Source organism: Linepithema humile, chromosome 1 (genome assembly GCF_040581485.1).
Source record: "Linepithema humile isolate Giens D197 chromosome 1, Lhum_UNIL_v1.0, whole genome shotgun sequence".
Lineage (NCBI taxonomy): Eukaryota > Metazoa > Arthropoda > Insecta > Hymenoptera > Formicidae > Linepithema > Linepithema humile.
Window position 1 is genome coordinate 9,217,199 of NC_090128.1, and position 25,327 is coordinate 9,242,525.

The window sequence follows — 25,327 nt, forward strand, 5'->3', positions numbered from 1 at the left end:
GAGTTTATTTTATGTCGTCAGATTTCAGGAAAAAGGCTCCCGTGCAATAAACCGCTACTTCTCCTGATTGCGACCGCAATTTTACAAGGCCGGTGCTCCACATCGCGCTGCAATCGCTGCAAATGCGACGCGCGTAGTAGATTAATAGAAATAATGTCTCCCGAGATAATGATGCGGGCGATGCGTGACAAAATGTTGGGGAGGAGCCCGCGCAGCTTGTTAAAATAATTAAGGCAGGTGTCGAGCGCGACGACGCGTCTATTTTTCGATCGCGATAACGCCGAGCGTGCGATCGAGAATATACTTTGTCTTCTTCTATTTATACGGCGCGCGCCGCGTTACCGGTTATACGCGCGTGGAAGTCGGTAGAAAGTGATAACGCGACTCGAATACTCTCCTCATTTCGCTGTTTCATGAGGTTTCATTAATATTCGCCGATATATAACTCGAGTCTCCCGCCGTGTGGTTTCTCTTCTTTTTCTGCCACGCGGATAATCTACATACGACGCGACATGCAAATTATCTCACCTTTCGTCCTTGGCGTCGCGCCTAGGCTCCTTCCTATCACGATCCTTATCCTTGTAGCTGTCCGCCTTTTTTGCCTTAGACTTCGACTTGGAGTCGCCTTTGGCGACCTTGTGCTCGCCACCGCGCTCTGCGCTGACGACGACCACGGCGGCGCTCTCGTTGCAGGACTGCGCGCCGGAAGCGCTCGGAGACGTGGAGGACGATGTCGACGCTGCTCGGCTGTTAGTGTAATCCTGCACGATGCACGTATCTCGTTATCTCGTGTTCGTTCTACGGGCACGCCGGAAGGTGGCCGGCTGTATCCAGCCGCCGATTCCGATAACGCGGAGGAGGAGTAAATAGGCTTACCTTAAACCACTCCGGATAGATCGCGCTGATGGTATCCAGAAGGTCTTGATCGAGTTGAATCCTCCAAAACGGGGAGCCGCTGTCCAACCTGTGGCCAGACTCTGCAATCGAAAAAATACAAAAGGTTAATTTAATGAAAAGCATAATAAATATTTTTCAACCAAATATTCTCAAGTCTTCGTCATTATTCATTCTGTGAATTGGCATTCAAGAATAACGCACTGTCTATTATCAAAAATCTAATTGATTACAGAAATTAAATCCTTTAAAGATAACATCTGCAAAACTGATCCAATAAAATAGTTATATTCTTTAAAACTTGGACAGATTATTTTTTCGCGTAATTGTTTAATCGTGCCGACGTTGTCACACAAATAAGTTGCTGCATGCGCGAAGATTAGGGTTTAAAACGCGTAAGTTGCAAAGCCGCGGTGCGAAGGATCGCGGATCGGATCCTTAAGAGTCATTCCTGCCGCATAAGGGCTAATAGTGCCTGACGAGCGCGATACGCCCAAAGGCGTATCAAAACCTCGCGGAATGCCGGCCGCGTCGTTTCTTTCGCGCATTCCGCGGGATTCCCTGCCTAATTTAAACGTTCGCCGGTATCGAGGGATCACCCGGCGGGATGCTGGTGAGGCAAAGGACGACGTGTACTCGGGGACCGCGTCGCATCCTCGCGAGGACTCGCGGAAAGGGGGGGAGGGAGAGAGAGAGAGAGAGGCGGCCCCTTCGTTACGGCGACATTCTACGGGCGAGACGCGTGCCCTGCCTCCGTAATCGAGGAGCGAGAGATGAAAAACAAGAAGCATTACTCCCAAGGGACTTTCGAATACCCCGGCCGGCGACAGAAATGCGATTTTTGCAACGCCGTTAGGGTGAACGCGCTTTCTAAAACCAGCCGTGTCTTCGGTTTTACGTAAAAGCGACGAATCGAGTGCATAACTTTAATTCCGTAACTCGCGCGAATAAGAGGCTTCTCATCAGGAAGCTGCTTAAATTTGAAAGCATATAAAGTGTGATATTTATAATATCGTTTATGGGCCGAATGATTTCAAAACATGTGACACGACATGTGTTTTAAAATATTTCGATATGTCAATCTCGTTAATTATTTTTATAAGTATATTCCAGACACATCTGTCGAGAAGATTAAAGCGCCAACGTACGAAATGGGATAGAAAGGGAGAGAAATCCAGACTTCATCCGCACGGGAGAGGGAAAAGCAGGAGAATTTCACCTTAACCCAATAAATGATTAGTGTGCCGGGCATAAATGCTCAATCAGTATGCGCGCGCAGCGGACAATCCGCTGTAAATCACGGGCCGTGAATCATTCGCCGACATAAATCTAGCCTCGGCCTCCGATCAATACGTTCTTAACCGGTCACATTAGTTAAACGCGATACTAGTCGCCGTCGTTTACGGGACACCACCCCGCGCGATGCCCTCCGTCGCTCGGTGAGGACCACAAAAAGCATCGGCGATAGTCGATGGCCTAATAGCGCCGATTCGAGAAATCCACGACAGCCATACATCATCGGCGAGATCTGCGTCTTCGATCGTGTACGCTGGATAGATTTATCGGGTGTCGTCGCAATCCGCCTTCGGGTTAATGACACGAGTTTGTGTCGTGTTAGCTAAAATAGTAGGTATCGCAGTGTGAGTAAAATGTGGGCCGATAACGACAGTGATTATCAAATTGAAGAGTGAATTGTTTTTAAATGCAGGATGTATTAATTTCGCAAAATTTTGGAAAAGTTTGTCAAATATTTCTTCTCGTCTTTGAAATAGTATTTCAAACGCTGAGAGTTCTTAACGCGGCAGGCGAACAAATCCGGCGGCGGAAAAGCAACGATCGAACACGCGAGGGGAATCTCTTATCCGCCGCAAAATATATTCGGCGAAGTATCTCGAATGCAAAATGCATTCCTCGGAAGCGGCGGCAGTCGTGGCATCGACAACGACCATCGAAATTCGGGCAAATAAATCTCAAGAAGAGCACGCGTGCATGTTGTTTCGCCCTTGCGTCTACCTCGAAGACTCTGAGTCACTCGCTCGCTCGTCACAGGCTATCCGCGCTGCACTGGTAGCCGCGAAAAAGTGCACGCTGCACTTCGGGAATGTCGCCGGCATGTACAGGGTGTTCCCCTTCGCCGCGACCATCGATTCGCTCAACAAGAACGGTGCTACGCGCCTCTCCTCTCCCGTGTGCGCTTCTTCCTTTTTTCGTGCCGATCTCTTCGAGGAATCACCGAAGAGTGATCTTTCTTTTGCTGGTAATCGCGCGATCGTTGCGACTCGCGAAGAGCTGCATCGAGATTTGGAGACATTATCGCGCATCGCTTAATTTGTGGCAGAACTCGGAAATTGAGGAAATTAAGCAAGAATATTTTTTCTCAACTGGACACAGAGTGTTACAGATAGTTAACATCCTTAAAAAACCTATTGTTAACTCGACCTTTCAATCTCGCAAAATTCAAAAAAGTTGGCAATGTAAAAATTTTTTAAATGTTTTTCAGACGACGAAAAACTCTAAATTGATTTAGAAGTCTAAAAATGATAAAAATTAACATTAACATTAATTGTATTAAAATCAGAAACGATACACCGCATGTTAATTCTCGAACGAAAATACTTTACATTCTCCTTTTGTAGCGCGGGCAAATTAGCATACGTAGGGTATGATAAATGCGGGAGCGTTGAATTTTCTTCTGTCTTATTATGCCCGAGTTAAATGTACGAGAGCACGGTCTCGCGGGTAGACCGGAGAAAGGATTCGGGTGGAGGGCAGAGCACGAAGAAAACGGAGAGAAGCCTCCGACGCGGGAGGAGGTTCTCTTACAATAGCCGTAAGCTTTGCCGCTCATTAGAGGCGAGGTCGTGGGTCACGTAGAACCGCCGCTTTGTACTTCGCTCTTGTATACGTAAGTTACGTACAAACAATATCACGGAGATCCTCTTTCTCTGGATTGTATCAGGAGATCGTCTTACCGCAAACTACACTGAATAATGAATTCTTACGACAATATATTTCACGCGGTGTTTTCAATTTATTTCAATTATGATGAACAAATCGAAAACGTATTCCAAATGTTTACTTATGCAGCAGACAAGTTGACGCGCGTCAAATATAAGAAACGGGAGTTGACGTCGTAGAACCGGAAGGGATTAAGGAACGAACGTCGAGGAACGTCAACCGCTCGACTCGGCGGACCTCAAGTACAATCTTTGCCGGAGGTTTACTGTCTGTCGCGCCTCGAGCGAGCGCGAGAGAAACCGGTCTTCCTTCAGTAGTACAAATATCTGTAAAGACAATAATTACGCGGGAAACACAAATTAATCGCGAAGTGCGCATACCTCTAGCGCGCATTTCGGTTGTTCAACATTCCCGCCGGTCGTAAAGCTTTAATTGGAATCGAGGCACGCGGCACAAGAGGGAAGTCCCGAGGGAGGATATCAATGTCCGGGTTGCCGAAGAATCGCTCTAACGAGTACTCGTACGCATACTCAAGCGACTAATCAACGACACGCTGGCGAAGGTGGCGTCCGCCGCTCTCGACGAGATTCTCTCTCGAAGAGCGGCGAGCGGGCGAGTCGCGCCGCGCGCGTCTATCCGCGTCTACTACCACAGGGCGTCTCTCTTTGTTCTCGGGCGTCCCACACGGCTCGCATTGAATCCGTACGATTATAAATTGCCCTGAGAAAGCGCAGTCGGCCGTTCCGGTGTGCACTCTCGGAGGCACGCGAGAGACAACGCACGCGTGCATGCATATGTCCGCGCGCGGCGCGGGCGAGCGCGCGCGCTTCTTCTTCTTCTTCGCTCGCACGCCCGTGCGAAACACGTACAAGCGCGGGGAGACTTATTTACCGGAGGTACAGGGTCCACTTAACCCGTAACCCTCAGCTTCGTATATCTTGTCGACAATGCGTACCGATGAATTCAATACTTCCCGTCGTTCCTCCGCCTTCGCCGATCCTCTACACTTCCTCAATAAAATTCGCCCTGAGAAATATGGCGCAGCGCATCAGTGGTAGCTTTAAACCTGCATCGTGCTCTCAACTATCGTTTGTCGACCAAAATCTACGGGATGCTTATTAATTCTTTCCAAGTACTTCACATTGGAATCTTAGAAAAATATTTATGCACGCAATATCGCATTATGTGACTCAATTATTCATTGTATCGTATGGCATTGCGAGTAAATATAGTTTTTAATTATATACCATTAGTAATGAAACACGTTAAAATTTGGAAATGTAGAAATGAACTCACGGAGGAGAGCAAGTTTTCTGAATTCACTCGATAATCCGCGAGAAGTCGTCGGCATATGATACAGCGACTCGCCGTCTCCTTCCGCTCGGCTTATTTCTTCATCACGCGCTATCGCGGCAATCGCGCGTAGGCGGTACGCGGAGCGAGGATCGTCTTGATCGAGCGGACGTTCGATCGGCCGGATCGAGCACGCTACCGATCCCCGCCGAGCGGAACGGATCAACGATACCATTGAGCGCCGCGCGATTTCTCCTTGGCGAAGGTAGCGCGATGATGGATCGTGGGTGGACGCGGCCGCGAGGTGATCGCACGGAAGAGCTCCGATGGTCGTCGACCAATCGAAAATTTCTGTCTTGTAGCGTACGCCGTTAGAGTTTCGTACGGCCGCCGTAACAGCCGGTGAAAGTCCCGCTCTTGGTCGCGCAGGATGATTGATATCGTTGGCGTAGCCCGCTTCGGCCGGACAACACAAACCTCCCTTCACTTTGTCGCCGACACAAATTTTATCTCGACGGGGTTTGTGGATCGAATTTAGTTCACATAACCGGTGTATTATCATATTGGCATTATTATAAATTGATCTTAGAAACATCAATCTTATAAAAGGCTATGATGTTTCTATGAAAACATCATAAGCTAAAAAATACTGAAGGTAAGAAGAGTCGATAATCAACACTATGGATAAAACAATTTTACTTTTCTTATTTTATTTTCAATTTATATCAGATTGATATGAAAAATCATTAAATAGATCGAGAAGATTGTAAATTTATGCTCGCCACAGATGATTCATAATGTGATAACGATAGATTAATCTTTCCATTTTTTTTGTAATATCAACTCTTTCTCATTTTTTCTTTTTTCATATTATTCATTTTCCTTCAGTAACAAAGTGAAGTAGAATTGTCTGGAAATGTTATTGGAGCGCTAAATTATCGATTGAAATGTGTTTCGCACCAGTTACAGAAGTGATAGTGAAATTTGCATGTTCCGTTAAAAATTCTACTCGCCGACGCGCGGAGCCCTTCGTATCCGCGACGAGACCGTCTCTATAATCGGCTAGCCGGTGTTTTGCACTTGGCTCGCCAAGAGTATATAGTTGAGAATGACATCATCGACAATCTCTGGCGTACACCTAGCGCGCGTAATCGGCGGGCGAAGGCGTATCAGCTGTGTCGTATCTTATTTCCGTCTTATTCCCTTATACCATCGCGAGCACTCACCGTGGATCGGTGGATGGCGAGGGGGACGGGAAAACGACTTCTCGTCGAGAGGGTTGCGGGGAGAGAGAGAGAGAGAGAGACAGAGAGAAGCGAAGAAAAGAGGGAAAAGGACGGTTGCCCGGCGAGTGGCGTCCGTACGCGAGTGGGAAAAGGACGGATAGAGCTGTCGCGCGCCGCCGTGTGTAGGTCGCGTGTCGGCAGAGCGGGCTTACGCCGCGGCATAACTAGCCAAGCGTGAGATGACGAACAGCCTCGCAGCGATTCGCTAATAGGCTGCTACCGGTGATATACCCTTCGATTTATCCCCGACAATCTCGCGATATCTTCCCAACGTTCGAGCAAAATCGCGGACGTGGTTAATTAATATCGAGAATAGCGAGAAAACAGTTGAGTAAAAAAAGATGAAAAAGAATCAACTTGATTCTAGCTTCTTAACATAAAAGATCTTTCATTTGAAATTTCACTAATTTTATTGATTCTAAAATTTTATTAGCTTTAATTTTTATATATAAATCCTGAAAACAATATCCTTTTAATAAATATTTTTTGAAATAATGCAACTACTTTACAGCGATAAGATGCGATGCCTTTTTTATGTTGTGTCAATTCTTCTCAAGGTTTCCATGTGTTTACTTAAAAATTGCGTTATGCACGCATCCTGAAAGGAAGACATCTTTTACGGAGTGTCGCAGGAGCATACGAATTGAGCGATAAACGCATTCGCGTGGTAGCGTGCGAATGCGATCGGACTGAATTCAAATCGACTCTTCACAGTCTCCTCCGCTTCGACTAAGATACTCGCGCAGCGGTTTTAAAAACTATACGACACATTCGGTTTCGCGAACGGCGGCGACCCACGCGCTCACGAGAGGTGACAAACAGCCTAACGGCGCCTCGATAGCGATCTCGTTTCGGCTTATTCCATCGCTTTGCTCTCCTCTCGGCAGCGCCAGCTACAAGACAAGGTACACATGCACGTTCTACACAGCTCGGAACCTTGTACAACACTCTCGTTACGCTCTACCTTCGTCTTCGATTGCACGTTGCAAATGATAAATGGCAGGATGCGCGCCGAAGTAGTAAAAGCCGGCTCGAGGTTGGAGACTGCCGTGGCAAGCGAGCGGAATAATTTGCTACCAGGCTCACCACTCGCTCATTCGCGCGTCTTTTCATTAAAACTTCCGAAACGCCGCCAATAATCTTGCGAATATTATTCCGTATATTTAGCGGTAATTGAGCGCAGAAGTCGTATTAAGCGAAAAAGAGAGAAAGAGAATCGCACGCTGAAGAAAACGCTCGATGACGAAGAGCTTGTCCACTTTCTAATAACTCGTTATCAAACTGGACGAACAACATTTTGCTTGTCTTTTTAAGATAATTCTGGATTTAACCGCTCGAGCTTCGCGTAATCGGCGTAAGATGAGCAAATGGATCGACATAATAAGGCTAATGACGCGCAGCAAGCAGACGTTGCATTTTCTCACGTATGTTTCTCGACGACGATTATATGTTTTCTACAAATAAACAAAAGGTAAAAAAGTTCTTGAGTGTTCAAAGTTTGTTAGATTATATAAAATTCGTAATCAGTTTGCTAATTTCTCATTTAATTAACTTGCAGAACACTTTAACTTTGATTATTTTATTTTATTGCACTTTAATAACGATGGAAAAATTTCAGAAATATATTTTATCGTAAAAATGTGGATTCCTCAATATTTTAAGAGATTATTAATAGGCTTTTAAAATAAAAATGGTTACTTTTGCCGGAAAATGTTTGAGCTAAGAGATTTCATCTGCGATTCTCGTACGGTCGGTAGATGCGCATCAAGCCGATGTACGATCGGTCTTACGGGGGTGGCATGCGTGCTGTTGACCCGGCATGGACCGGTTCGGGTCACTCCTTTTTTCTCCCTTCATCGAGGCCTTTTTTCATTCGCCTTTTCTTTCCTCTCCGCGTGTACCTCTCTGCGGATCCCAGCAGATATAGCCAGGTGTGACGTCACGCGAGGAGGCGTGATAGGCTATACGGAGAGTAAGCCCACGCGTGGCTCCAGGTGTGTATGTACCTGCTACGAAACTTTTCAAATCCTTTTCTAGAATAGCGTAAAGAATCGTTCGTGCCGTTTAACGATATATTTGTCAAATGTATTCGTTAATGTACGAAATTAGTAGTGCTTTCGGACATTAGAGAAATGTACCGCGAGTTCTTAGTTGAAGATTCGCGAAGAAAGACATCGCGCGGCCGCCATTCTTGCGGAGATAATTAAAAGGGAAATAAAAGGCAAAGCGGGGTAGGAAAAAGCATCACTGCGCGGTTGATACGCAAGTCACCGCACGGGCGCGCAAAAAACCCGCCCAATAACCGATATTGGCACGAGTCTGAGAATCGGCCAGCGGTGGCGGTATAAAATTGCTAATTTTATATCCCTGTGCATGCCGTGGCACCGTGCCGCGCGACACAAATATAAGAACCGCCTAATTAATAATTCCGACGTATTCGTCGGTTTCGTCGTTAAAATCGGACGGAGCGATCCTTTCTGCGATGAAGAACTGTTCTTCCACGAAGAACGATCGTTCTTCGGATATTCGCCGTGGATTCGAAACGGCGGATCGATACGGGCGACAGGCAAGAGCGATGGGATTGATCTCGATGCACGCATAGAGTATAGAAGAAAGATCGGTAGGCGCACGGCGAATTTCAATTTCCACGAAAGATAGGGAGAGAAGAATAAAATAGAATAAAACATTGCACAATACATTCGGGAAACAGTATACTCAGTATTTAAAAAAAATATGATACAATATATTAATATTTATAAATATTTTAAGAACATGATTAAAATCGAATATTTAACAAAATCAAAATTTAGCGTGAGCATTTAATAACTTGGCGACGTAAAATAATAAAATTGGTAACGTGAAGGCATCATTAACGACCGCCTGTAACGGCCGTTAAAATGATAAAATTAGAGAACTAACGGCGGTCGGTAGATGATGCAAAAGACGCACGGCTTTTAAGTATGTACACGTAGTTTTGATTACATGAAGAAGCACGAACGTGGCAGAACCGTCTACGACCGGCTCACAACTTACGGCTGCATTAATTACCTCGTAAGTTACACCCACGAAACTCGCGCGGCAATCTCTGGCAGTCCCCATGGGTGGTTCTCCTCCGGTTAAATCACCGTACAATTAAGCGCCTCTTTTTAGGAGCCGGAGGATCACGAAGTTGGACAAACGGCAATGACTTAAGACCGACGTGACGTTTCACGAGTAAGAATAACGAGCGTTTCTTTTGCAAAGCATATCGCGCAACCAATGTGGCTTTTTATCGACTATCGCAAACAAGCCTTAAAGCGATGATTAACAATGCATTGTGTTCTATTTGTTTCTGCTCTTTATATAATCACGTTATTTTTTCAAATTATTCACGGAAAAAATACTTTCTTAAATAGTATTTTGTAAAACGTATTTTGATTATACAGAAAGCACTGAAAAGCAAATACAAAAGAATTTTAATTTCTTATGTTTGCTTAATAACGTGGTGCCCTTAATATTACTATCAATGGTACCTTTGGTCGCGTAAGGCTGACGGCAGAAAACTAGACGTAAGCGCTTAACGTCCGCGCAGTCGGGAACGTATAGTAAGGCAGAGAAAAACATAAGTCGTGAAACGTATTCGCATAATAGCCTTTCACGACTTACGTTTTTCTCTGCCTTACCATTAATTGTTTATGGATCGCGGGAAACAATGAAGGAGCAAATGAGGAACGCGCGGCACGAGCTGGCCGTGAAATCGGGACTTTCATTGCAGCTACGGGGATTTCCGAATCCACGAAGAAGACGGACGTCTCAATCGCTGTCGCGGAGCGTCCGCGGTGGTCGACAATGGCGGCCAATTGCATATATATATCCCCGGTGAGTTGGTGTTCACGCCTGCTAATCACCCAGAGTTCAGGCCTCGTACGAGGGTGATTAATGGATCGGAACCGAGTCCCGGGTACTGCGGGACAAAGTTACGAGCGAACCTACCGCAGCCCTATATCAATCCTGATTTCCTGACGCTGCTTTCACAAAGGAGCCCTTCTTCTTCTCCTTTCCCCCTTCGTTTCTCCTCCTCCACCTTCCTCATGCCGGATTCTCCCGTGGTACAATACAATGAACCTTGAGGCATGCATCACCCTGTCTCGATTATTCGCTCGCCGGCATCCAACCAAATTATATTAAAATCTGCATCGCGCAGCCGGGAGGAAGCGCCGTTTTTCTTCGCGAAGGAAAGTGAAGTTTCAATGTAGCCTGGAGAATTTTGAAATGCGATGCTAAATTTAGTTCGATAAGAAACTGTGTGCGCGAGAAAATTGTGTTAAGTAATGTTTTTATTATTAAATCTGTTTTAAACTTAATTCTAAAATAAAGAAGTCTTTTTTTTTTTTTTTTTTTTTTTTTTTTTTTTTTTTTTTTTTTTTTGATAACGTTTCGTTACATTTTTAATATTCTTTTAAAAGTTTGCCCTCCGTTTTAAAATATTAATTGAAATATCTTGTTAGACGTAATCCCGAGCGCGAAGGATGTTCGCGAGTATTTCAAGCGTGTAATCGCATCATCCGCGTTACAGTGCCCAGGAGCGCGCAATATTCGTGTGTCGAGCAGCTTTGCAAGGAATTCTAAGGATGCCAATGCAGCGGCGAAGAATTCAAGAATTCGAGCGATTCTGTCGGAAGTTTCTCCGGTACGTTAAAAACGCGAAGTGGGTCGTCGAAGAATCTCTCGTGTCCATTCGCTGCTGCGCGGTTTGCGGGTGGCGTTTTATTCGAGAAGGAGACTGTTCGTAAAGAGAGAAATGTACTTCGGAGAAATATCCTCGAAAGAGATCCTTCATTAGCATCGATCGGCGATCGGGAGGCGTGGGAGAGATTGTTTATCTTGCGCGAGAATATTCTGAAGAGTCCCGCGCGATATTCCTGAATCTCGGCGCGCGTTTACCGCCGTCGTAACTTGCCGAGGTTGATAAACCTCCGACGCCAACACAACCACGATCACCATCGCCGTCATCCAAGACTTTTTTCATCGTACTTCTGTACCACTTCGCCTCGGCCGCGACGTTCAGCTCCTTATCTCGTTTCACGCGCGCGTACGCCCATGGTTGCCCTCGCCCGTCGTAACGGTCGTATGTGTGTTTTGTGGTAGTAATATTGAGTCGTCAAGAGACACCCACGCGGAGCAGCCGGAAAGGGCTGCAGGGATGAAGAAGAGAATCGCGCGCGCCTCGTGGAAAAACGCACGCCCGATAAATCTTCTTTCGCACGACGTATAATTAGTCCCGGCTGCTTTCCCTTCTCTCGCGCATTCTCCTTCACTTTCGAACGTTCCATTCGTGCTTTTTTTTGTATGCGTATTTTCGAGATTCACGTCGTAAAAGAAAAAACCGAGAATACAGTTAAAAAGAGATAAAAACTTTCCTTGAGAAAAAAATCTCATTATCGAGTTTTTGCAGAGAAAAAAATTTAAATGGGTGTATAATAAGAGTCTTTTAAGTACAATTTGTTCAGTTAAAAAAAAAGAAAAATTAACTCTGAATAATTAATAAAATAATAAACTTTTAAATTGAATAAAGACATTTATAAATACGCAAATAATTTTTATACGTATATTAAATATCTATAATAATGTTGAAATTTCTTTTCAACAAAAATCGAGCTGTCTTTCCTTGCACATAAATCACTTTGTAAATTAATTTTCCGAAAAGATCAAAATCCGTGATGCAAGCGAGGAATTGAATTGGGCTCGCAGGGAGCAACCTACTTCGATATATCGGCCCATCTAAACAGTCGGAGGCCCCGCGAGGAAACACGAGCATCAATGTTTACCCTCGCCGGTATGCTAGACGCGCCGATTGAGCTGTCAAGTTCTAGATTACATTTGTCATAAGCCATAACCGTTCCTCATGTCTTAATCTATGATCGGCCGTTCTCCAAGCACGACGGTACAGCGCGCAGTTACGTTTATCTGACACTCGGCACTCGTCTCATGAATGAAGTTCACACGAGACCCTAGATTGATCGTTTCGTCCGTTTTAAACTTGCATCATAAAGAGCATGGTGTCGTATTAATTTTCTTAAATAAATTCGTATCATCTATCTGCCTCGTTAATCTAAATATGCGCGCGTAATGCCTTAACGCGGCCTTTAACGGTTCGAAACGAGCGCATACAACAAGTATATCGATCCTTGTCGCGATCGTGAAAAGTTTGCGCAACAGAAAATGAGAAAATATTTAATTTCGTAAAGCGGTCGCATGAATATATACATACACAATTTTTCAAATTATTAAAATAGCGGATTTTAATAAATTAAAATAAGAAACTAAAGATAAAATTTGATTTCAGAAAATCAATTTAAGAATTTACTCACTAAGCATCAATTCACGTCAACACAGATAATGAAGGTAGCCGAAGCGCTGCTTATGACTGGTAAATTCGTTTAACCGCTCTGTAAGAAGAACGTGACTTTTTATTCGAACTGGCGCTTGTAGCGTGTCTCTTAACCCATTCGCAGGTTAAAAGTTTAATTTCTCATCCGTCTGTCTGTCCATTTTATACAATGTGCAAACAAATCGTACCTAACCAGATTACAAAGCATAAATCAAGTGTCAGTCAAATGGATGCTGTGTCAAAAGCGATAGCGCAGTGGCGAACGTTGTCCGATAACTATCGAGTGAAGGATAGTGTCGCAACAGCATTCGTCAATACCGTGTTGCGAATGTGCCTATTGTGTGGTAACATCGCGAACGTATCGTCTCTATGCAAATTAACCGGTCTTTTAGACACGGATTTCATTATCACCGATCATCGATCGGAATCTCAATTTAAATTAGTACATATCACGATCGCGCTCTTTAGATCCTACGAAGATCAGAACGCGGCATCTTAATCATCGCCATGACACTATTGTACTTACAAACGCGCTTGTTCGCACTTCCGTAGATAGCTATTAATCGCCAACAATGATTAATGATTTAGTGGCGCGAACTCGATTTTCGACGTCGACGACTCAATGCATGATCGATACGAGTAGGCTCATCGTGCAAGAGAAAATAATCAAAAAGAAAGGCACGGTGTAAAAAGAGACATTATTCATCCGTGACTGATTATATCTATAAATATCAATATCGCAAGAATAATGTTTGAAAATGAAACTTGAGCATAAACGGGACTTTCTCCAATTTTGTATTTAATTATTAGGTGATAAAATATGACAAGAAAGTAGTTTTAATTTTATATTTCTCATGCAGTTTATTCTTTGCGCAAGAAATAATTTCTTCAACGAAGAGTTATTTACTGTCATAAAATATCGCAAAATAACTTCACCATGAAAAAGCTGAAAAATTAAGTATCAGTCGACGAGCAACTGCGTGGAACGACGCTAAACGATCATTACCAAAGAGAATCGATTCGTTCGCTATGTGGAAGAAATGAAGTTATAGCTGCGGAGATTCTTCTGAGTCGTAAAACACGTTACTCACGGGAACGATCGATGAAAATCGAATGCAGGTATTGCGAGAGAGAAAGAGAGAGAGAGAGAGAGAGAAAGAGAGAGAAAGAAACGTACGGCCGTAACCGCCGCGCAGATTATGTGAACGCATCGAATGACATTCCGGACGTTTAGCGAGCTCGCATAAATCCGTGGAAACGCACGGCCGACGTATCTCGCCCACGATATGTCCATAATTGCGACGAGACGGCCAATCGCGTGGCCGTCGCGTCGCAATCCGTCTCCGGAGGCCATCTTGCAGGAACGAAAAATACAAGAGAGAAGAAAAAAATGAGGCGAGTGCGTCCACGCGAGTACGACTGAATCCACTTTCCAGTCGATCGATCGCTCGCCCACGATATCCCCTTCGTCACGTCGTAATCATCGATAAACTGTAACATCGCATCATTAGTCAAGCATTCCGTCCAAAGTTGAATATTAATGAACGCACAATTTCGTATGTAATTCCGATTGTGTCGGCTGCGTAGATCTGTTTTGAATTAATCATCATCTTACATCAAAGTATGCAATTAGATACATTTATTACGCAAGTATTAATCGCAAGCATTTAAATGCATCCGAACAAAACAAAGTGGATTTTACTGCTTATCGACAATACTATTATTATTTAACTGTGATTAGAATAGAAAAATTATTGTACACAATTAAAAAAAAAAAAAAAAAAAAAAAAAAAAAAAAAAAAAATTAATTGGCCAAAGAATTTGCGATTGAAAATAAAGTTGAAATTCTGAGACATCCTTCAGTTATATTTGCGCAACGGTTTGTTTCTTGCGGGAGCAAACGCGATTAATCTGAGGAAGTAGGCAAGAAAGGTAGAAAATCGCGTCTCGTTAGCGGCTCGTTAGAACAAGCGATAACTCTTTCTCTCTCGGTGCCGCGAAAGAAACTCCTAGCCTTTGGATAAGCGAGCGGATAAGCCTCCGTAAGCTATTTTAAGAACAATACTCGAGGTACTGTTAAAGAGCAATCGTTTTTATATTTTCATATTAGAGAGTAAAATAATTGATAATTAATTAACCGATTACTTTACTAAAGTCTCGCGCAAACATGATTTTGCAACAAATACTTTATATATAAATTTTATTTTATCTCATAATAATCTTGAAGAGTACAAGCGCTTTATTTTTTCAATGTGTGAAAAAAATAAGTTAATTAACATCAATTTATCCGTCAGACACATGATGTAACGAGTCTTGCGAGAAACATTTCGTCGCGCATGCCGACGCGTTTCGATCAACAGGCTCAAACTGTCCTCCTTATAACTCACACAGGCGTACGGGCAGGAGTCAGAGAATCCGTACTAAATTCAAAAAGGTCATTTTCGCACCCGAGCCGTCGAACGGTGGCAAATTACCGTCGAACGATTTCACGGCGGCGGTCGTCGCTTAAATGTCGGTCGCCGACTGACAGCCTAACGATCACGTGGCCGAATTGATGACTACCGTTACCTTAATCACAGGTCGGCAATGCCAGCTAACAAGTTAAGGATCGGGCCCGCATATAGTAATGCGTTGCAACTACACGGGCCATCGATCAGAGAGCCCGGGCCCTCTTCGCGGTCGCGCCCGCCGCGATTTTTGCGTGTCCGACACTTGACCCGCCGTAATCAAAATAATCGACAACATCAACGATCCAACATGTTACAATCTTGCAAACACAAGTGTAAAAAGTGACAGCTTTGATGTTAAATAGCGCGTAAACCATGAGTCAAAAATCTGTTAAAAAATTCACTTGAATTTAATTGAAAGATAAAATTTCGTTTTCAATTTCGATTATTTCTCAGAATCTCTTAATTTTCAATATTAAGTTATTCCGCAATTAAATTGATGTGTAAAATATCATTAAAGTTTACGCGAAAATTTAAGAATATTCTATATACATATTTACTTGAATGCAACAATAGCTTCTACGATTTTTCTCTGATTCATAGATTTTTCTCTCGTGATTCTTCGCTTGAGATTGTATCTCGAGATAAACCGGATGACTCCCTGTAAATCGGACTCTCGTTGCGTTGCTAATGTTGTCGTTAACGTGTCGCGTTTCGAAAGATTGCGCACACACGGCACGGTGCAAGCTCACGCAGCGTCGCGTATTACGCTCGGCGGCGTTTGTCCGACGTGATCGGCGCAAACGAGGAGATACGTTCCCGTCCGCTCTGCGTTTATCTGCGATCTACCGATCGTTCGTAAAGGCGCGTCTTTGTACGACTCTGAGGGTTTGATCATCCTTTTCCTTGCCGCCCTATGTGCTCTCCACAACACTACGACAATCTACGTCGTTTGCTATCGCGTCATAGTTTCGACGGTTTGTTTGCGATGTCGAAGTCGTGTATTCTACAGAGCGGAACAAGCCGCCACTTTTTGTATCACTGCAACTTTTTGCATCGTGCGCTTTATTTATTGTTTAGCTATCGTAAATGCTATTAAAATAAAATTCTTATACATATCAATTTTTTGACGATATTATTTTAATACGAGAATCAAAATTTTCTTGATTAAATATTTATATTCATAAAATATAATTTTGTTTGCAAATTAAAATATTTTATATAGTCCAAATTATTTTATTTTATTTATACAGCAAGATTCAGATCCGTCTGAATAAAAATTGAGATGCTAATCGAGTGTAAAACTATCAAGATCCGTGTTTATCTCCGAAGATTGAACAATTAAATCCGGTATTCCGTTTCTCGCGTGCAAGGATGCCGCCACAGATTCCTGGTTACCTCGGCTAATTTCTCTCTCTCGCGTCGCGATCGCGCGGCGACGTGGTTGCACAATAGCGCGCGCGCGCGAAGGTTCGACTACGAAAACGTCGACGTAAGGAGATCCATCAATCCGAGGCCGGTCGGCGTGTATCTCTCCGGGACGAGAGTATCGATCGTATCGATCCTGCTTGTCGAGGCGCGCGTAGGTACGCGCGAGTCCGACGAAAGTATCGGGATTCCTGTCTGCTCGCTTGACCACCAGAGGCGATTCCCGCGTCTCTTCCTCTCGCCGCTCCTTCTTCGTTTCTCTGCCTGATCCAGCTCTCCGTTCGCGGATATGTACGATCCATCGAGATCACAAGCGGCGACTTTCCCACGACCTTTTTGCCCGCGTTTTTATTAATCGCGATAATAGCTAGTTTATCTAACGCTCTACGCGTGCCTCGACATTTTTCTGATAAACTGTGTACCGATAAGTCTAATTAGCTAAGTTGACACGTTATCAATTATTCGCGCTGCTATAAAACTCAGACGCGTCCGAATAAAAGTTTAAATATCTGTAAAATCACAGATATTTAAATATATTCGCGTTTGCTTGAAGGAGTTAAAAATTAATTCAAAGCTGCAATGATAGATTCCCGATTGCCTCAGATAATTTCTTACCCCGGCGTCGTGATCGCGCGGCTGATAAAAACGGAGTTTCAATTAATTAAATCTGGTTTCTTCTGCGCTTTCTGTTTGCAATTGGATTAGTTATTCACTTCATTAGCAATACGCCTTGATTAATTATTAATAACATGTAATACAGTAGACAAAACCTGGCCCCTCATATTTATCACTTGTCATCTATCATACGTTTATCGTAAGCGATCGTGCAGGTAGCCGCGATCTGCACGGATATGAAGCTATAGATTATATATAGCGTGATTCATCGAACTGGGTTTTTTTATCACGATCAACGTTTTTTCGAGCTCGCATATCCGAAGATGCGCGATAGCTTCTCATCGGACCTCTCGTGAGTGCGTTCCATCGAGAACCGCGCGGCGATATTAACCCATTAACGTTTATAAATCGCCGCTGAATGGTGCGTGAGTTGACTGCGAAGTGCGTTTCGCGACGTGCATTTTCAATGCTAAATATCACGTGAGTCCCCGTGCCGGTCCCGACCAGAGACGGATTACCAATGCAATCAGCAAAAAGAGAAGAAAAAAAATTCCTGATAGATCGATTAGATACGTATGTTAATTACATAATTATATATTTACTACATTATTTCATTATATTAATAAAAAAAATACGCATCTAATATATATAATTTAATATTACTTACTTTTATATATAAAAATGTTTTTTATTTGTAAGATTTCTTACGTAGAAGAAAATATATTATTTAGAAAATTTATAATTCATAATTTGTTCAACTTTTTAGAAATATAAGATAAAAAATTAGCATAAAAATTTTATTCGAAATAATCTCTTAGCGATCCGTCCCTGTTCTTCGGCGAAGTAGAGGGTAGAGAGAAGAAAATGGCGAAAGAGGATCGACGCATGGACACGTAGGAAGGTGGAAGAGACCATGTCACGTTTGCGGAACCGCTGCGGAAATGCCTGCTCGTGACCGATCGAGTGTCACGTGCCGCGCGGTATCGTACTTCGCGACGAACGATTATTTCCCTTTCGCCTTCTACGCTTAAGCAGCGGTCTCTGCTGTTCGATTAGAGGTGTCTGAAATTACGAGGATTCCGTCGACTCGCTGCCCCTTGCCGAGACCCTACGCGTTCGCTGTCGTATGCGTAAAAATGGCGTATTTACAATCGCGCGCTCGTGCCACACCGCGCAATATCCTGACTTCCTTTAATCGGCTACTTTGAAGCATGTGTTTATGCCGTTACGGTGGTTTCATTCGTCGGCAATAACTATGTTGTCGAAGATAATGCGCTGCAATGAGGATAACGTCGCGCGGGACGTAGAAAACATCTCCCGCGCGAGCCCCAACGTAATTAATACGTTGCCGGAAAATACGCTCTCACCCCTCGCGCTCGCGTCGGATAAAATGAATTATCACCGACAATTATTATCGAGTGAAATACGATGGAAGGGTCAGACGCGAGGTGAGGCGCGTGACAGCCGACAATTATTCCTAATGCGCGCCTTCTAAGCGACCGGTTCAAAGAAGAGGAAGACACGCGTATAACGGGAGAGAGAGAGAGAAAGCCCATAATTATTATCCCCAAGCGGGTTTTCAATCAAGGATTATTCGGCAAAAGACATTCTTCGCAGGCGACCGTGTCGAATCGAGAGTCGAGGACCCGTTCTGTGAGAGCGCGCGAACAGAGTCTTCCTCTTCGTCTATAATAATGTCGATAATAATAGGACCGATCGAACGACGGACGACGAATTTGCGACGAGAGCGACGTGATAAATTATTATCCGCCATCTGCGCGCGGATTAATTAGTGAATTCGTCGACCGACGGCACGTCGGATGCCAAGAAGACGTCGGCGACGGGAAGCTCTAGCTACACACCGGGATGTTATTAATTGATCACGGACAGGTACTAATTGCGCCTCTATCGCGTCGGGAAACGAGCCGCATGTATGCGTTTCAAAGTCAAGTTTACTGATTTACGAGTTCAGTTTCCGAGACGTTTCGGAATAATTCGGGTTGTTCTCTTTTCGGTTTAAGTTTTGCGCGTGATTACGTACAATTACTTAAAATGCTTATAACAAATCTAACAGATAATTTCGACTTGTTCGATAAGCAAAAAAGTCGACTGCAGATTTGAAGCACCGGAAGACATTCCGGAGAACGTGGAATAAATTAAGCAAACTGGCGTCAGAGCAAAAAGTTACTGAGTTTGTCATGTAATAAATTCCAAATTAATTGCGTGTTTAATAATAACCTACGTAAAACGCAGCCAAGAAGTTTTAGATTCTTATTTCTAATGATACACGTATAGATGCAAACTTGATCAAGATGCAAGAGAATCGCATTGGAGACATTGTAAGTAAGAAATGTTGATCGAGATGATTCCGGCCGCTCGCTCGGGAGGAATCCTTCGATAACGTCAGCGAAATTACTGAGTAACGAAGAAGTTCCGTTCGACGTGTATAATGGGCCGGCGGCGCGGCGCGGCGTGGCTTTCGCGCCGCGGCCGATCCTTCGTAACGGCGAGCGTACGACCGCCGTGTAACGCCACTCTTAAAGATAATGAGCGGTGTGATTGATCGTAAAGGTAATGACCATCGAAGCTCGCCCGGCGGCACGGTCCGAGCGGCCCGCGCGCGAAAAAAGGCGATCTTGCTTCGCTCGATTTCGAAAACTCCGCGGGAGGCGACTCGTTGCTCCGTTTCATCGACGGCGCCGTGCTGTCCGCAAAGATTACGGGCCGCGCGATAACACTCTTACGCATGCGTTTTTTTATAGCCGGCTAAGAGAGAGAGAAAGAGGGAAACGGGCGGCATTTGGTAATTCATTTGTCACTAGTTTATCTGGAAAATCTTGGCACTCAATAAAATAATTTGTGAGAAAAAATTTATGCTTAATGAGAAACATTTAAGAAGTATGTTCTGAAATTCAGACTAATTTTGTATCCGGAATTTAATCGAATACCATGTTTTAGTAAAATATTAAATATCTTAGCAATGGATTAAGATTCAATAATTTTAAGTTAAAAATCTATGCATCTCGTATGTTTTTCTACAGAAATAAAGCTCTATTTAGAAGCGTTTGCATAAATTAAATTAATTTTGATGCGGTTACGGTGTCTAAGTAGTGATAATGAGTGACAAAGACAGAAAGATACGCGTGACAGACACTTCGTTGCAGTCTAGTCGATTAGATGGATAAAAAGCGCGCGGCTCCTTTGAAGATCACAAGCACTCAGGTTAACAGACAATATTTATCACACAGCAGATTATTAAATACCGCGGTTACGCAAGAGCCAGTCTTCTCGTCTCCGGTATCTGAAGCGGGCATCAAGATCGATGGAAGGTGGAGGAACACTAATCGGAACTAATGTACTCTACCTAGCTCGCCGTTACTAATTCACTCTTTTTTAAATCCTGACGATAAAAAAGGAAATACGAGGTCTGCGGGTCCCTCATTATCATTAGATGCATCGCCTTCGACGAGCCAGGAAATTAAATCCCGTGAATAAAAAAAATGTAAAGTCAAAGTATGAAATCATTCGCTGGATGAATACAGATAGGATAACATTTCTCGCGATATAAACACACGTATAATTCCATCTTGACTGTTATAAAATATAATTTTCAAATACAGAAAACAAATCTATCACATTCTATATGTGCGATTTTCGTTCCACAGAACGCGAGTATCCTACGCGAATTTATTCAATCGGCCAGCGGCTGTTAACGTAATATACGTATAATTTGGCCGGCTAGATTACGTATATTACGTTACTGAGCTAGATAGAAAGTTTCTTCAGCAAAAAGGTAAAAATCTTTTTCTAGTCTCGAAATCGGTTCGGTAGTCGAGGGTTGCTTCAGAGCGCAAGGGTAGATAAGTAGAAGGCAGCGCCCGCTTACTATAACGTAGGTGATTTCAGTAGAATTCATGGTTGCTTGATTACAAGTAATAAACCGAGCGTTAAGACAAGATTTATGAGCATCTTCGGGCACCTATAGTCCCTGATCGCCACCCTGGGGCCCCGTTTCGTAGCCGTTTCTTTCGCCGCTCGCGATCCGCGCCGCGGGATCTTATCTTCGTCTGCCGATAGCTTCGAGAGGAGATCGAAAGTGAACAAGATTGAAGAGATGCGAGAGCTATTTCTATTTATCACAGCTGATATCGCGCACTTATAGGTCGGTAATCTATTTCATATATTTCAAAGTATGTTTTATGATAATAAATGTTTAATTCAGTAATACAATTAAATTTATAGAAAATTCTTTGCGCACTGTAATGCGTCAAAAAAAATGTTAATATTTTAATAACAGCTTCAAAGCGAATTGTTTGGGAAAATTATCCAATAATTTCAGAACGCGATTTTGCACGGATTCGCCATCGGTTTGTCCTCGTCAATTCTAATTGGCGGACGATATCGAGAGGCGTAGCGATCGCGATTATTCTTCGAGACGCCTAGCTTCATTGCAATATGCATGACACGCTATACGTTACCGAAGTCGAGAAACGAGTTCGGTGTGCGCGCCAGTCTCTCGGCTCTAACCGGCTCGTTAATGAGAAGATCGATAAATTACTTAACCGTAAAAAAGCTCTCGCAGTCTCGTCTACCTCGCACAAAAATTTCGGCAAGTGCACGACGACGAGCGATTTCCAGACAGCGAAAATTGACTCGCCCGTACTATTTGTTTATGCAAACAACTCGAAGCGCAATACTTTTCCATGGAAGTACTGTCGTTAAACGCGTATTCACTTACAGGGGATAATAACCACTCGCGGGAGAAACTCGAGCCGAATATTTTTAGGTACCTCTCGGAATCGCGAAACTGCTTTCAAACGTTCGCTGGGTGGTCGGAAACTCGATGAGCGGTTAAACGAGTGAAAACGTGGCTTTACTTCGATACATATGTATACGAATAAATTATTGATTAATTGAAAAATAACTGTTTAATCGGATGCACACATGGCTTTCGAGTTTGAGCGCGTGTTTATCGCGGTAAGTGCGATAGCGGGCAGAGGGAGCTCGAGGAAACGGCGAAGGAGCATTTTTAGACGATCAATTACTGCAAGGAAGTTTGCTGCCCTGGGTGGTCGTGAAATCACCGCTGATAAACGGTTGCGGAGAACAAATTTTCTATCTCTAGGGGCGAATCTGTACGAAAGCTAACGAAATTTTAAGCTCCTTTCGAATTCTAAATCCCTAAGATTTCAACAAAATCAGTTTGCTTATATTAGTATGAACCAATATTTTCTAATCATTTATATTCCATATGTAGAAAAGAATTCACTATCTTTAACATTTTATTATAACTTATAATTTCTTATTCTGATTTGATATATAATACTTATTTTTTATTACCTTAATATTAATTATTGTTAAATGTCTTAGTTGACGTAATATATTCGATTTTATAATATATTTCTAGTTTTTTAATATATTTGTACAAAAAAATAAATGCCTTTCTAGTGTGTTTTATCCTCTCGTGAGTTTAATCTTAAAAATTAACTTCACGCTACAAAAAATCACCGTTTGTCTCTGATCAAGCTTAATGAAGGTTTCTTATTTCATTACTGTTGATTATTTGTTATTTTCTTTCCGGTAAATATATCTTGCCACTTTCTTTGCCACCTGAGCAAGTTACTCCAGCTATTCGCGTGGCTCTTGAAATCTCACAGAACCAATATCCGAAGCGGAGGCGTGAGGCTCGAAATTCCCATTCCTGCGCACGAAAATGCATGCCCGCCCGCCTTAAACTTCACGAGCGGAATTTATCTTCAAGAATATTGTCGGGACAACGGCGAGTTTTATCGTAAAATCCTGAATTTTAACAGAATCTTTCTATTACCAAATTTCGATGTTATTTTTCTTGTTAAACTGTTTATTAACTGAATTTTATGCAGCAATAAAATAAATACTTTTTTCCCCAAGAGTCTTTGCTTTTACATTTTACGTTCCTAAATTTCTTCATGACAATATATATATAAAATCGATTGTTATGACGAAAAGTTACAGCAAGAATGCCGTTTGGAGAGAAGGTATATCTCCGCCAAGTGGAATAAGAGGTTCGCGAAAGAAGGGCGATGTAAAACTACGTGGACCGTCATAAAATTTTGTTGTGTTACAAAACCTGGCGCGGCGTGTATATCTTGCGCGAAATTATAGCCTCTTTAAATAAAATAAAAAGCGCGACCATCGAACAACGATTGCTGTTTGAAGCACGGCGCGTGTTTCGAAAGAAGCTGAATTGCGAATTCACACCTACTAGCTAGCGCGGAAAAAAAAACGAGAGTCTAAAAAGTAAACGCCGATGGTAATCTCGTCTCGCGTTACGATGTGAGACAATGATTGTTTTGTGAGCGCGCAAATCACTATCCTTCTGAGAGATCGGCGAAGACAGTGATCGCCTCCACCTTGGAACATCGTGCTCTTTGAAAGTGAGCCTCGCATAAAGAGATTCCTCTCTCGCGTGTACCACGGGTGTACCACGGTGGAAATATATTCTCGGGTTTATCACTACGCGCGTTCTCCTTCGTACAAATAATGCTGAAACATTCGTTACGTCACGTCTCATCTTTGCATCTTCAATCGCGAGACGAGTTTTCACATTTAACAGCGATTTGCGAGCATTTGTTTAAAAGAGCAATTTCAGAATTAAATCTCCCGAGAAATAAACAAAATGTGAATTTCGCCAAAAGAGATTCGGCTTTCCTCGAGAAATCCTTAACAAAAAACTTTCGAGATAAAGCATCGATCTCACGATTGCCATCGATTGCATGCGAGTAACGCCTTAAAAAAAAATTTCTCAATATCCCCGATATCGTACGGATTAAAGACTTTCGCAGTAAATTAAGAGCGAGCGCGCGATCCCTCTTTGGTTCCGTCGATCCGTGATAAATTGGATAACGCGGCGTTATAGCGCGAGATCTCGCACGCCGCGTTTTCTGCGCGCGAAGGGTGCCGGCTCGTGTGTATTGCGCAATCTGGCGCCAGGCCGCAATGCCGCGGGGCCCGAGAATGACTCACCGAGGAGACGAACAACACCGGCCAAGAAGAGACGCGGCCGAGAGGTTGACCCACCTATCGCGCAACCGAGGACCCGTCCAAGGTGCCTCGGAGACAGTTCGTGAGAGTGACTCTTTCGTCTACCAGGACGACTCGTTCACGAGCTGACCCATTTTTTACGACAATCAAACAACACTAACGGCGCAATTATTCAATGCCCGCTATACACGCATAGACTGTCTAAACTCTTTTGCGATTCAAATTATTGCAACACAGATCGGTCACCATTAAATATTTTGTTTCGGTATTAATAATCGAAGCGTTGCTTAACTACGAGCAATTTTTTTTATTTAAGGAATTTTAAGAGAAGACGATTTATCAACTATAATTATTCAATGCTTTGAGGGTTTGAAAAATGTTGCTCTTCTCAGAAATAATCCATGATGTAAATGAGATACATATATTGTAAAATTTTTATCTTTAATTTATTATAATCAATACTCTTAAATAATCAAACTGGTTGTAAGAATAATAACAATTTAAGAAATTTGTAATTACGTACTGACTGTACTGCCGCCTTCATAAACGTAAAAAAAAATTGCAGTTCTTAGCAGGAGCCTGCGAGATTCCACCTCGGTGAAGGATTAATCGTGCGAGTGTTAAGGTGGTGAGTGTACGTTGTATTTTCTCTTAACAAGAGGATGTAAAATACTCGAACAACGCGATACGGCGCGTCAACGCGATTTCGCATAAAATCCGCCCACGAGTTCTTACAAGACGTGAATAACTGCGAGGTGAATTTTGCGAAATTTGTCGCCCGCTCGCTCGACCCGTCAGACTGTCGCCGATGCGAGTTTGGGGAAAGTCCGCGATGCGCGATGCGTGTTAACCTTCGCACGCGTACGTATCGCTATACGACAAGATTCTTGACCTGAGACACTGGCGGCCAAGAGATATTTCACTTCGATATAGCGCATCGACCGTGTGTGCACGCGTGTTACTGTGTTAAGTAATTACAGAAACCCGCTTGGAGGCAGCAATAAGCTAGCAAC

The 25,327-nt window shown here is 43.3% G+C and overlaps 1 protein-coding gene across 3 annotated transcripts in view; it reads right to left on the reverse strand.

Annotated features, from left to right (window-relative positions):
* Nucleotides 1-25,327, reverse strand: part of Mrtf (Myocardin-related transcription factor) — a 211,812-nt gene that overhangs the window by 61,381 nt on the left and 125,104 nt on the right. For all 3 annotated transcript variants that reach the window (XM_067359899.1, XM_012367993.2, XM_012367994.2), the window contains 2 exons: nt 877-977; nt 529-761 (listed from right to left, as the gene is read on the reverse strand). In XM_067359899.1, the coding sequence (XP_067216000.1) occupies nt 529-761; nt 877-977 (334 nt within the window). The remainder of the gene's footprint in view (nt 1-528; nt 762-876; nt 978-25,327) is intronic.